General features: G+C 39.4%; 1 protein-coding gene across 1 annotated transcript; it reads left to right on the forward strand.

The window, feature by feature from the left end:
* The first annotated feature begins 1,108 nt into the window (after positions 1-1,108).
* Positions 1,109-13,753, forward strand: nmd3 (NMD3 ribosome export adaptor). Its single transcript, XM_037774572.1, has 16 exons — positions 1,109-1,262; positions 2,374-2,465; positions 3,346-3,480; positions 3,648-3,744; positions 4,253-4,333; positions 4,861-4,989; positions 6,723-6,813; positions 7,520-7,598; positions 8,181-8,277; positions 8,959-9,076; positions 11,505-11,650; positions 11,955-12,067; positions 12,161-12,233; positions 12,470-12,576; positions 13,003-13,073; positions 13,291-13,753. Exons 2-16 carry the CDS (start codon positions 2,422-2,424, stop codon positions 13,422-13,424), a joined length of 1,515 nt encoding a protein of 504 aa, XP_037630500.1. The 5' UTR covers positions 1,109-1,262; positions 2,374-2,421; the 3' UTR covers positions 13,425-13,753.
* Positions 13,754-14,232: the final 479 nt, after the last annotated feature.

A 14,232-nucleotide genomic window follows, 5' to 3' on the forward strand; every position in this document is an offset into this window, starting at 1 on the left:
ATTTGTGATGTCACAAATATACAATATTTAGACCCTTGACATAATTTTAAACGCAAACATTCAAAATGTGTACCAGTTCATTCCTGGTTGCAGTGTATGTGAATGTCATCAGCTGACAGGAAGTACACATGGACCCAAGATGTTGTTTAGCAACGCAATTCTGTTGCAATTCTGTTGCAATTCTGTTGCAATTCTGTTGCAATGCGCCAAAACAGAGCATTTCAGAGAGGGTAAATACATGCATATTCAGGCTGACAGTATGAAGAAAATAAGTTTTTTTTTTTAACATTACAGCATGTTAACATGCTCTAGTAGAAACACAAAATACAAGTATGAACCTGAAAATGAGCACGATATGGGACCTTCAAGTTATTTAATCACTTTGCTGGCCTAGCCTGGATTTAGATAGTCATATACATTATCTAGCCTAATACATTTTGTATGACAGCCATATTATGTTGCAGCACTTTCGATCTAAATGGGACATGAAAAAAGTTACTTCATTCTTTTTCTTTTCTTTTGTTTTCCTTATTTTTTTCTTTTCTGTTCATTGTTAAAATGATATTTTAAGTAGCCTACAATAGGATGAACGCCTTGTCAAATCGTACCTTATTATATTTTATGCACCAAATATTTGGAACAAGCTCCCAGAAAACTGCAGGACCGCTCCAACTCAGAGTTCTTTTAAATCAAAGCTTAAAACTTTCCTGTTTGCTGCTGCCTTTTATTAAACCAGATAATGATCTTATACTGCACTAGAGCTTTTACTCTTGTGTGTTATGCTCTATTTTAGCTTCTATCCTATATCTTTTATTTTTAGCTTTTTTTTTATTTTCTAATCTTTAATCTTTAATGTTTTTATAACTATTTTAATTATGTATTAATGTTCTTTTGCACTTTGTCACAATGTTCTTGAATGTTTATGTAAAGCACTTTGAATTGCCCTGTTGCTGAAATGTGTTATACAAATAAAGCTGCTTTGCCTTTTATTCTGATGTTGAATTTTTAACAGTTGTATTTATACTGTTGTTTGGTACTGTGGATTAGTCAAAGCAATCATTTACTGCCAAATATGTTTTTTTTTTAGCCTTTTATTAGCTTTTAAAAATGTTTTTTTGAAAGATATTTATTCAGGCAAACAAAGACAGTCCTGGGGTCCTTGAGTACTGCATGACGTCACCCAGCCTCTCTGGTCCTCGGTGGGTAAAACGTGGAGATTCAACTTCACTGAGTGTCGCAGGTTTACCATCAAAATCACCTCAGTAAGTGTTGTCACCTCTCGCTTGTGTCAGTTATAGTTATCTAATACATTTGGTCGACATTATGTGCTCTTTTCTTCACGAATATCTTTTAGAAACACTCATAAAAACCAGCAACTTAGCCTTTAATGCTAACTAACAGCTAGCAGCTAGCCAGCTAACAGCATGCACTGCATGTGTTTACTGATGTAGCAGTCTTTATACAACTGTTTGCTTGTTTCTGAGTGTGAACAACAAAACCATAGAGTTATATTATTTATCTGCCACACACACATACACAGTTATAATTATATATGACCTTCGAATTAATTAATTAAATTAATTCTTTATTATTGTTATTTACTTATTTATTATTATTGGTATTATTATCATGACCTCATCATCATCATCATCTTTATTATTATTCATATTATTAATATATATGTGTATGTGTATATACTGTATTATATTTATATTTTACTCATTTGTTTTGTTTTTGTTTTGTTTTTGTTCCCCCTATGCTCTACACATAAAAGGAAGGATATCTTTTTAATGATATCCTCCTGGGAACACAGTTTAAAAAAGTGTCTTCCAATTACTTTTTTTTTGTGATTTCCTTCCTATTTAGGGTTAAAAGAAAATCTTAACAATTTAGGCTTGTTAACCTTTATTTTTATTGTCCACTGTAGTGGACTACAGGACTATTTCAGTGTGAAAAGACTCTAAAAAATGAACAGATTATGGCTGTAGAGTGATATTAAACCAAGAATACATTCAAATTGATTAAAAAAAAAACACACATGCCATATTGACGGGAAAGCCTAGGATGTCCTCTTTACAATACAGTAGGGGTTGATAGAGTAGGTCAAAAGAGTAAGAGGATATGCATGTGGACAACATGTCCACTACAGAGGACACATGTCAATGGGCGGTGTCTCAGGAGGATGTAGCAGTCTTTATACAACTGTTTACTTGTTTCTGAGTGTGAACAACAAAACCATAGAGTTATATTATTTATCTGCTGTTAGAAATAATGTTAGTAGTTGTTTCACAGTGCTCCCTACCAGCTAACCGTGTCTGTTCTGTAGCTATCAAAGCTGTGTCAGTTAAATATGTAATGTTTTTGTTTCCTCAGAGATCATAAAGATCCACTGACAGACACTGACCTGCCAAGTTGTCAAGTATGGAGTACATGCAGGCTCCTGCCACAAGCAGCCAGGGGAATATGTAAGTAAACAAATTGCATTTATGTCCTCTGTCAATCTCTTGTATTGTGTGTCTTGCTCTGTTCCTTCTACACACAATGCCAGGACCCTAACAATGGCACACCTAAATGGAATGCAGCCATCGTTAAAGATACTAGTGTTACCTGTGTTTGCTAAGTAAAAATGTTCACAATGAGAAAAGTTGTTCACATATTTGCCTTACTGAGTGATGTATTAAAGCAAACATTCGTTCCTCTGTTGGTCACAAAGAATAACAGTCTATTTCAGTACAGAATAATATTATTTCTGTACTGAAATAAACTGTAGATTTGGCAATTTGTCATAGTAAACATTGGGTCATTTTTAGTTTTCAAGATTATTTATCATACCCTTGTATTACAGTTGAAAGCACTGATTATTGGAAAACAATCAACAGTTGATTACCGCAGCAGCAGTGCATTCACAAGCTATAACGCACAAAACCATAGGCTGTATTCACAAGCCTATGGTGTTATCTTTTCATTTTAAGTTGCTCTAAAGTCTCCGGAGTTTCTTCTGCAGCTCTGTTCATAAACCTTATGTTTATTTTAATGTAATTTTAGCAAATCCATAGATGTTCATTGCTATGATCTCATGTAAAATAGAACTGACTGTTCACTTGCATAGCATGTTAAAGTGAACAGAAACCAATGACTGCTAGAAAGATAGAAGAAAACACAACAAAATAAACTATGGTACGCTTCAGGAAATGGTCAGCAGTAATGTATAGTACATGTTGTCTTTATTATAGTCGTCTAAAACTCCCAAAACATATTTTTCAATTGACCCAGTCAGAGGTGTAAAATGCCACATTGTTATTTATTTCACTAATTTTTACCAATGTTGCCTCTCCCCCTCCTCAGCCTGTGCTGTACCTGTGGCGTCCCCATTCCTCCCAATCCAGCCAACATGTGTGTAGCCTGCCTGCGTACTCAGGTAGACATCTCAGAGGGGATCCCCAAGCAAGTCACAGCACACTTCTGCAAGCAGTGTGAAAGGTTTGTTTCACGCTTCTTCTTTTTTACAAGCAGAAATCAATCTTACATTTTTTTTTTTATGTGGTACACAAATTATATCACTGTTTCCCTCTAGAAAACATTTACAGGTACAACTTTCCAACTTTTTTTTGTTGAGGCTTGAATGTACACCTTTCCTTTTCATGCAGGTACTTACAGCCTCCAGCCACCTGGATGCAGTGTGCCCTGGAGTCCAGGGAACTGCTCGCGCTTTGCCTGAAAAAAATTAAGAGCTCTATGACCAAAGTAAGTGTGAATCTTCTAACTTAACTTTACAAAATAAGATAGCATATATTCACTTGGATAAAAAGACACAAAAACTGTACATGAACATTGCAGGTATGAATTCCAGGGTGTCATCTTTCCCCTATATTGATTTTGATGCTTTCAGTCCCATCTTGTTATTGAGCTACTTATTTTCTAATTATAATAAATTAATTTAATTTAGCTTACACACACACACACACACACACACACACAATTTCTATCAGAGCTTATTATAATATAAAGCTGCCTAATACAATATAAGAAATGACGGCCTCAAAAACAGTTCAAACTAAAAATAAACATTGTAATCTTCACATTTATAGTATTCTTTTTTTTTATCATGGATTGCATTATCACAATATTGTATGTCGACCCAATATACCTGACGATGTGCATCGTGTTCACGACAGTATTTATGACGTATTTGTTAATATTCAATCGGGGATCATGCTACGTCTCAGATTCAACAATACCTCTCTCCTCACAGGTGCGTCTCATTGATGCTGGCTTCCTGTGGACGGAGCCCCACTCCAAAAGGATTAAGATGAAAGTGACCATCCAGAAAGAGGTAAGAAAACAGAGTGGAAGGGAGAAGTGTGGGAGAGAGACATTCAAACTAACAGATTAAAACTGACCTGAGAGAGCCAACATGTTTTACATCTAAAATGCTTTCAGAGTTGTTTTTTTTCAGGTGGTGATTGTCTGCACACACAGTTTACGTTTTAATTTAAGCTTTTTGATCAACATATGTGGAAAATAATAATGTCAAGATGACATTATAAGTGATATTCTGTGACATTGAGAAAAGGAGTTGTCTGTCTTTGACTGAGCGATGTCTGTGTGTTTGAGAGAGGCGAGTTTGGCCAGTGTGGCTGCCATCTCATCTTGTTGACCTTTAGTGAGAACATGAGTCCTGTGCTTCTCGGGGCCAGTTCTTTTGTTTGTGCTGTTGTAGGTTCTGTGTAATGCTGTCTCCAGATCCCTCTGGTCAGATGTATCTAAATGGCTCTGAAATGACTCTAAGCGCAGAGTTTTTGTTGCCGTTTGCTGTACAATTGGAGCACATGGTGTAACTTGCTGTCTTTGCTTCTTCAGGTGATGAATGGCGCTATCCTACAGCAGGTGTTTGTGGTCGAGTATGTCATCCAGTACCAGATGTGTGACGACTGCCACCGTGTGGAAGCCAAGGACTTCTGGAAGGCCGTGGTTCAAGTTAGGCAGAAGGTAGGAGTCTGTGGTTTAGTGACATATCCGATAAATAAATATATTTCTAAAATGTGTTTTAAATCCTCTGTGCATGCAAGCTATATGCTTAGTTTTAGGAAGTATTTATTGACTAGTTGAAAAGCAGTTTTATTTTGTCAAAGGGTATATTCTGTGAATCTGGTTGTCCAGGTTTGTAAAAGGGTTTAAAAACTGCACATACTCAGGGCTGTAAACACACATGCAAGTAAATTGATACTGAAGGGCTACAAGGCTGAATACACATATTCACAAAAATGTTGACCGATTGCATGTTTGCTTCTGCACCACATAATTGTGACCCCGTATTTCACTCCTTTTTAGAATGTGTTTATTTTGGTTTCTCTCATTTTTCCATTTTAACTGAACTTGGTTTACTCTGTCTTTTCACAATCCTGTTATTTTGTGTTAATTTGGCAATTGCATGTTAAAAGCTGAAGCTGTGTGTGTAGGTTTTATGTAAAAGAAACTTGGTATTTGGCAGGAAATACAACTGTAAATCCTAGGGTTGCACATTATCTTTCATCACTGATGTGTGGAGGTAAACCAAGCTTAACTGCGGTGCTACGGAGACCGTAGACTTATGAGATGATTACTCAGCAACAGGCGAATTCCCTCCAATTATAGATTACAACCCTCAGCCTCTGTCAACACTTAACTAAGCTAAAATAAAATAAGCTACCCTCGGTGACTTGATGCCTTCAGCACTTACTTCACAATAAAAGACAGAGTCACTTCTCCTCTCGCAACTATACAGGAAGTTTGCATTACCAGTAGGGCTGTCAATCATTTAAAATATGTAATCAAACATTTATCTGTTCCAAATTTTCCTTAAAGGGAGATTTGTCAAGTATTTAATCAACATGGGAGTGGGCAAATATGCTTGCATTATTCAAATATGTGTATATTTTTATTATTGGAAATCAATTAACAACACAAAACAATGACAAATATTGTCCAGAAACCCTCACAGGTACTGCATTTAGCATAAAAAATATGCTCAAATCATAACATGGCAAACTCAAGTCCAACAGGCAACAACAGCTGTCAGTGTGTCAGTGTGCTGACTTGACTGACTTGCCTCAAACTGCATGTGATTATCATAAAGTGGGCATGTCTGTAAAGGGGAGACTCGTGGGTACCCATAGAACCCATTTTCATTCACATATCTTGAGGTCAGAGGTCAAGGGACCCCTGTGAAAATGGACATGCCAGTTTTTCCTCGCCAAAAAAGCTAGTGTGACATAGTTTGTACTAATGCATTCTTTATGTTTTCTAGTTTCATATGATACCAGTATCTTCACTCTAGCTTTAAAACTGAGCCCTCTACAACCCAAAAATAGCAAGTTGCGTCAATGCGTTAAAGAAATTAGTGGTGTTAAAACAAATTTTGCTTTAACGCGTTATCGCGTTAGCTTTGACAGCCCTAATTAACAGCATACTAAAATAATGAACAGTCTACTCTTTCTCACTTGTTTACCAGCAGTGCTTTACCCCTAGGATGTGTTTTCCCAACTAAACCTTTTAGTGGAAGTAGAAATATCAATACGGCCTCGGGGGCTGAAGGTCTTAACATGAGTGTTTTTCTGAAAGGTCAAAAGTGGCAGATGCCAAGTTTCATACCAATATATGTTTAAATAATTGGGGCAAGGGGGCTGGAAGGATCTGTATGAAATCTCTGTATGATACTAATGATGCTGAATTTTTTTTTACAGACTGTTCATAGAAAGACATTCTACTATCTAGAGCAACTGATCCTCAAGCACAAACTCCACCAGAACGCCCTCAACATCAAAGAAATCAATGGTAGGTTAATCATATATATATTTCATTTTTTTCACATATGATAGTATACATATTTTTAAAGGGAGGAGCCTGCTACATTCCTTAGGGCCTCTAACCGAATTACACTGAAAAGTGGGAAACTTGTCGCCATCGTAACTAATGTGGATTAGAACTGAGGAGAACATAATGATGTGTCGAGTGTTAATTACCTCGTACCAGACAGCAAGCCATGCATGCTTATCACTGGCGCCAATCAGTCCATACAGCTGTCCTAGTGTGGGCCTCAGAGGAGGGCATGCGTTGTGCATCTAATCAGCGTGCTGTAATCAGAGCAGGCATGCCATACCAGATTCCTGCAATGCAAGCTTGAATCATACCCTATTTAGAGATGCTAACTGCTACATCACACACACTCACACGGGCATCCACACACTCAGGCACACATGCTGTGCGTTGAGTGAAAGCTCAGCAGCAGCTTGTTGGACGTGTCTGAAGTGGAGTTTTGGCTGACGGTTTAATTTAAATCATCTCCATATCTCGGCAGGACTTAAAAGCTTTACGGAGGTTACTACAACATGTGGCTGCCATATTTTTCTCCCATCTTCATCTGCGCTCTTGTGTGTTGTTTGCATGCATATGCGTTCTGCAACGGTGACGACCCGTGAATTGCGCCTTTGATGAATTTATTGGTGGAGGTGTTTGATGGTATTTCTCTTCTTTCTCTCAGATGGGATTGATTTCTACTACGCCACCAAGCAGCACGCCCAGAAGATGGTCGACTTCCTCCAGTGCACCGTGCCCTGCAAGTGAGCACCGCATGAGCGTCCGTATTAGAACAACATTCCCATTTTTTAAAGGGGGAAAAAATGCTAATTTAAATGCTAATCACAGGAGGATTCAAACTGATTATGACTGCCTACCTTCAATTTTCATCCAACAATCCAGACATTTATGAGCAAATGTGGTAATGTCACAGAACAATAATTTGCTGGTAGGCATTTTGATAGTAGGCCCAACAAAATGTGGGTTGAAATTAATAAATGTCCTAATACAAAAACTGCATGAACAGAGAAAATAGCTCTCTTAAAAAAACAGAATTCACACCATGACATGCTTTCACCTGTGTGCTCCTATCACTGTGTGTGTTATATTTTGCAAAAACAACTCAAAACGTTACATAATAAATCACTTAGATGTTGACGTGATCTTCAACTGTTCAGATGACTGCACAACACACTAGTCTTTTCCATGTGTGCGGAACATCTTCTTACATTCATGCCCTTTCGTTGTTGCAATTTGTCCAACTGGGACGATATGAACTCTGCTGTGTCTCTGTCTTATAACAAACTATAACGATAACAAAAAACACTTTCTTTTCTATTTTTAAGGTCAAAGACATCCCAGCGCCTCATCTCTCACGACATCCATTCAAACACGTACAACTATAAGAGCACCTACTCTATGGAGATCGTACCTGTCTGCAAGGTATACAGCAATGTGATTGATTTGTTTTTAATATAAGTTGGATTTTGTTTCACTCAAATAATCCCCTGTTGGAGCCGAGGCACACCCATCCATCTGCTCACCTCATCCTCATACGTGCCAGAGCGGTCGTATTTCTTTACCCGTCACCTGTGAAGCCTTCACGCTGTTGTTTTGGGGAAGAATGTTGTGTTAGAAAGCTGTCTTATGATCGGCTGATATGCAGATGGAAACTTGAGGCTGGCCAAGAATCTTTCATGTCATATTTTTTTTGACCGTGGCAGGTGATAATAAATGGAGCTTAATATACCCTTACATTAACACCAGGGTAGGATAGAGATTCTTGGCAGGTGTATGTGTTCCTCACTTTCAATAGTTACTTAATCTCATTTGACATGTAGCTTTAGTTCTGTGTTTATAATGGCAATACATAGAGTTGGGTGTATTTTCATAGCATGACTGAATGATGGGGGTCATACAGGGTATTTTCAATAAATGAAAACAGGAATCTGAATAGTGCTTTGCCTGTTTTGCCATCAACAGATATCAACAGCTTGTGTTTAAATATAAGACTTTTTTTTCTTTTCGGACACATTGTGAACTTCTATAGCAAGTCCAAAGTCTTTTTACTTTCCCTGCGACCTCAGTTTGACCCCGGGTTGTCTGGTTTTGTCTGGTTTCCAGGACAACGTAGTGTGCCTCTCACCACGGCTGGCGCAGAGCCTGGGGAACATGGGTCAAGTGTGTGTGTGCGTCCGTGTCACCAGCACCATCCACCTCATCGATCCCAACACCCTGCAGAGTGAGTATTTCTACTGCCAAGAGTACCGCTGAGTTTTAACAGGTCCAACTGACACTACAGTCCAATTTCACTACAACTTACTGAACCCTTTGTGGTTAAATATAGCTGCGGTCGGGTGTATCTGGTTATTGTCAGCTGAGTTGTAGTTTGAATCACTACACTCATTTATTCAGTAACGTGAGCTCTATATATAGAAAGACCTCATGCACGACACGTCAGAGGTTTCCAAAGCTTTTCATGCTCTATAATGAGGAACTTAGTCCAAGGTTTAGCCCAGTGTCTATTTTAATACAGTACACTGAGGAGAGTTTACATTCTTAAACTTAACTGTCATCTCATTGTTGTTGCTTATAGTAAACAAAATCTATAATTTAATAAGACTAGTGCTGAAACAATAAGTCAATCAACAGAAAATTATTTGACAGCATTGATTATTTATTTAAGGCATTTGTCAATGAAAAATCCAAAACATTGTCTGGTTCCAGCTTCTCATGTGGTCGGAGAAAACACGTAATTTGAAGACATTACCTCGGACTCAAAGGAACAGCAAAGGGAGATTTTTTGACATTTGATCATGAAAATAATCGTTAGTTGAAGCCCTAGATTACACTACTCATTTCATTGGGGCCGCAACTAACATTATCAATCAAAGTTACCACGAGGAACATTTAACTGGTTATGAAACAGTCTCAATGTAATACTGATGCCTCTATATGACCTACATAACTAAACAAGACCTTCAGCGAGAATATTGGCTATTTCTATATAGTTATTCTTAATGCTCTATATCTATATGTCATCGGTGCCACCGGGTCCGATTCCGACGAAATCATGAGAAATCAGAAACTCCTTCAACTCAGACTCCAGCGGGGCCTTCGGCAGCGACCAGCCCACCGTGGACAGACCCAGATCCGACTTCGCTTCCGCCTTCGACCTGCAGTTGGAGCTCCGGCGGGAGGTGGAGAGCTCCGGCGGGAGGTGGAGAGCTCCGCTCCCAGCAGCAGCGGGACCTCCTCTGGCCAGGAGCAGAGCTTTGCCTTGCTGCCAACATCAACGCCACACTGCTTGAGGGAAGGGAGGCACGGTAGAACCAGAACCAGGACTTCGCTGGGCCGACTGTCAGACCCTGTTGCAGTAAAATAAGAGGTTTCCTGAAGGAACTCTGGTGCTCGGAAACACTACCGCTTTTGTCCACAGGGACCGCTAAACTCAAAATGAAAGTTCCTCTCAGTAACTTTAATGTGAAAATAATTTTCTCGATTAGTTGATTGATCATTTTGTCAGAAAATTCTTAAAAAACAATTGCGATGTCCTCAAACAGTCGACCTCAAGATATTCTGTTACTATCACAACGGTCACATAGGATCATTTTTGGCATTTTTGCGTGATAAATGACTTGAACAGTTAAATGATTATCAAAATAGTCGCCCACTAATTTTCTGTTGATTGACTTATTATTTCACATCTACTCTTTATTAAGGTCTTGCGGTATTGTAGTTTTGAATTTTATGATTAACAATTTGGTAATCACTGCCACAAGTTTTGCATATCTATGCATTTGTGAGTGTTTAACAAGAAACATCATTTCCTGTATGTTACCATGGTGATATAACTGAATCAGTGCTTGAGTGAAACCCCTCATTGCTGTTCTAAGCTGACCCGTCTGCTGACCACGTGTACATCACAGCCGTCTAACTCAACAGCTTACCTCTGCTCCCAGTCACAGCACAGCTTGAGACACAACCACAAAAAGACTGATTTTCTACGTGCTGTCACAGCCAAGTCGGCTTAATCAATACAAGAATGCTGACAATTAGCGACAATGTGTTTCCTCTGTGTAATCACTCATTATGTGAGAGGCTGAGACGCTCCTCGACGGAATTCTGACATTCTGTGAGAGCGTCCCACATGCTTTTAATTACTCTTCAAAGAGCAGGCTATTTTTGTTGCAGAAAGTTTTTGAGCAAGCTGAATAGCCGAGACAGCCTCGAGGCAAAGCTCTGTTCGGCAGATTTGGGCGGCTGTAGGCAATTAACTCGAGTATTAAAAATATTTGCGTTGCTGTTTGTCTGCTACAGTTTACTCGCAAATTAGACAGAAACACGTCATTCTGTCGGGTTTATTTGGAATATTAACAGATAGAAAAACACATTGACAGATAAATCAGATGATACTTTTAGGACCCATGAGGCTTTTAGATGAAGGAACTCAGAATATGTTCAAATGTTTCAAGAGTGACTCATTACATGAAAAGCTGTCTGTGAAATAACGGTGGATGAAATTATGTATGTGATTTATCTCAAGTACTTTATCTGTCAAGTAAAAACGAGAAGTTGCATCACGTTTTTTGGCTGCCTGCTCTAATGACTTGTCTTATCTTAGTAGAACTGTCAGTAATAAATGCATCAATAATCTCTTAACTCACTAGTTGCCGAGGTGGATGGGAGCACATACTGGCGGTACCCCTTCAGCAGTCTCTGTAACCCACGGCAACTGGAGGAGTTCATCGTTATGGACACCGACATCATCCGAAACCAGAAGCTGGGCGCTGGAGCCGGCATGAGGTCCAATAAGGTGAGGGCGTGTTTGTGCGTGTCGTTGCAGAACAGAACAGAAATCAATAGCGAAGCATTACATTATCTCAGAGCCTGCACGCGGGATTCAAGCCAAAACGACAGGAACACACTGGAGTGTTTGTTTCGATGGCGCAGGAGATGAGTTCTGTGGGGAGACTGGGCGCTCTCTCTTTCCGCTGAATGTTGCATCAGTATCGATGCAACTGTCTGAACAAGCTGGAAGAAAGGAACAAGTTCTTGTTTTAATGGCTTTAACCTACAATTATATTCCCCTGCCCTGTGTGTATTTGTGCGTGTTACAGCACACCCTGGCTGAGGTGTGGGTCCAGAAAACATCAGAGATGAACACCAGTCAGCAGTATCACTGCCGTACATTCCTGGGCCACCTGCTCAACATCGGAGACCTTGTGCTGGGGTGAGTACGAGTACGTTGGTCCGGTTGGCAGTTAAGACTCATCACATTCTGTGAGCTTTACACTTCATGGCACATTTACTTCTCACGCTACAGATTTGACTTTGCCAATTCCAACGTCAACGACGAGTACCTGAATAAGATGAACCCTCACCACGTTCCTGATGTGGTAAGACTCAAACTCCTCAGTGAATAAACCTGGGCTTCCATGATCCCTTTACGTAGCTATTGTCGACTTGATTAACACTGACCTCTAGTGGCAACTAGAGGTCAAATACTGACTTACATCTGATCACATCCTTGAAAAAAATACTACATTCAGACATGGTATCACTTAAGAAAAGTATGTAGACAATGGGTTGTGGTGTTTTTTAATTTGTACAACCTGAATGCGGACCCTCTAAGGTGCTGATCAAGAAGAGCTTCGACCGCAGCAGGAGGGTGAAGCGCAGGAACTGGAAACTGCACGAGATGGACAGAGACCGTGAAGGCATGGACACAGATGATGAGAGGTAGCAGAGTTTTCTGAATTCTCTTAAAGCGAACAATTTAAAGCTTCTTTAAAGCTTTTTTAAAACCTGACATTTTCTGTTGTTTGTTCTGATGTTTAACTAGTCCTCTTTAAAGGATACGGCTTGATTAAATACTGCATTAATTGGGGACTATTTTCAGACTTGGAGTAATACAAATTTGGTGCTCTAGTGAGTATTTACAGCAGCAGCTGTGTTGGTTGGATTGACTCATTTCAAATTACAGTGCCCATCGCCATGCGTCATCGGGATGAAAAACATGGAACCCAATAGTGTGGCTCATTTAGGTGTTTTAATAGTTTTTGGACACCAATGTAGCTGTATGGCACAAGGGATGGCTACACAGGCAATAATAATCGTAATGTCGTTCCACATGGGTTTTCCTTTAACTTGCTTTTCTGTCTTCAGACAATACCAGGACTTCCTTGAGGACCTTGAGGAGGATGAGGCGCTGAGGAAGAATGTTAACATCTACAGAGGTGAGCAGCTGCACACTGCAGACTTTTCACTGCACCAGTATCCCCAGACAGACACTTCTGGTGATATGTTTGTTTCCACTGTTGCAGCTTAGCTGAGAGGCAGCTCATTTGCTGTCAATGGCTGCTTAAGATGCCAATAGATCTAATGTCACACAAGTTTATTATAGATGATGTATTGGATAGTTAATGAACAGAGGTTGATTTTTTTGTATTTCAGACGCGTCAAAGCTCCCAGTGGAGAGCGACAATGAAGATGACGGAGCACCACGCGTCTCCCTGGCGGAGATGCTGGAGGAACTCACCCTGACGGATGCAACAGGAGAAGAGGGCGCCGACATGATGACGGAATAGCCGGTCGCCATCCTGCCTGTGTGACACTCACAGCTGATCTGTCAAATACAGGCCCGCTAATGATACAATTACACACAGAGCTGAACTGATTGGACCATTGACAAATTATGTTACAGAACACACAGGAAAAAATCATCCACAGCTCATCAGTGATGTAATGACTCATTACAGGTAAAACCCATAAACGGTGGGTTATAATGGTGCCACTCAGTAACAAATATGTTTCTAAAGTACTCTTTTCTCTCTTTATCATATAACACTTTGTAGTGATGTGGAAATGGAGTGCTTCTATTTCACTATATCAAAATAAATATTTGTCCTAAAACAAACTTTTCAGATATTTTCTGCACGGGCATCTAAAAGACGTTACTAACTTATTGTCATAGAGATTATATAATACGTGTGACGTCAGATGGCAATAAACCTGCAACTTTTGAAAGCTACTGCCAATTAAACTTCACAAAGATTTAATACTTATTTTCCAAGATTTTTTGGAGCTGTTTCACCACCATCCACACTTGTATTTTGATTTTTTACCAGCTGTGAGCAGCTCCTCCTTTGTGCCCTGTGGGAGAATAGTGTGCATCAACAGCTCAAATTTTGTCTGTTGCACACACTACATACTGAAAACCTGTGTAGAATCAGTATGTAGTGTAATTTGGGACGCTGCGTTTTCTTTGTCAAGTTCTCTGCTGTACATATCCACCAGAGGGAGCTTTGGGCCATCAACAAAAGAGAAGTAATGCATGCAAATAGCCACACTTGTATTAAACCAGGCCGAGTCGGTTAATGGGCATTATTCAAATAG

The sequence above is a fragment of the Sebastes umbrosus genome, chromosome 7 (assembly GCF_015220745.1).
Source record: "Sebastes umbrosus isolate fSebUmb1 chromosome 7, fSebUmb1.pri, whole genome shotgun sequence".
Lineage (NCBI taxonomy): Eukaryota > Metazoa > Chordata > Actinopteri > Perciformes > Sebastidae > Sebastes > Sebastes umbrosus.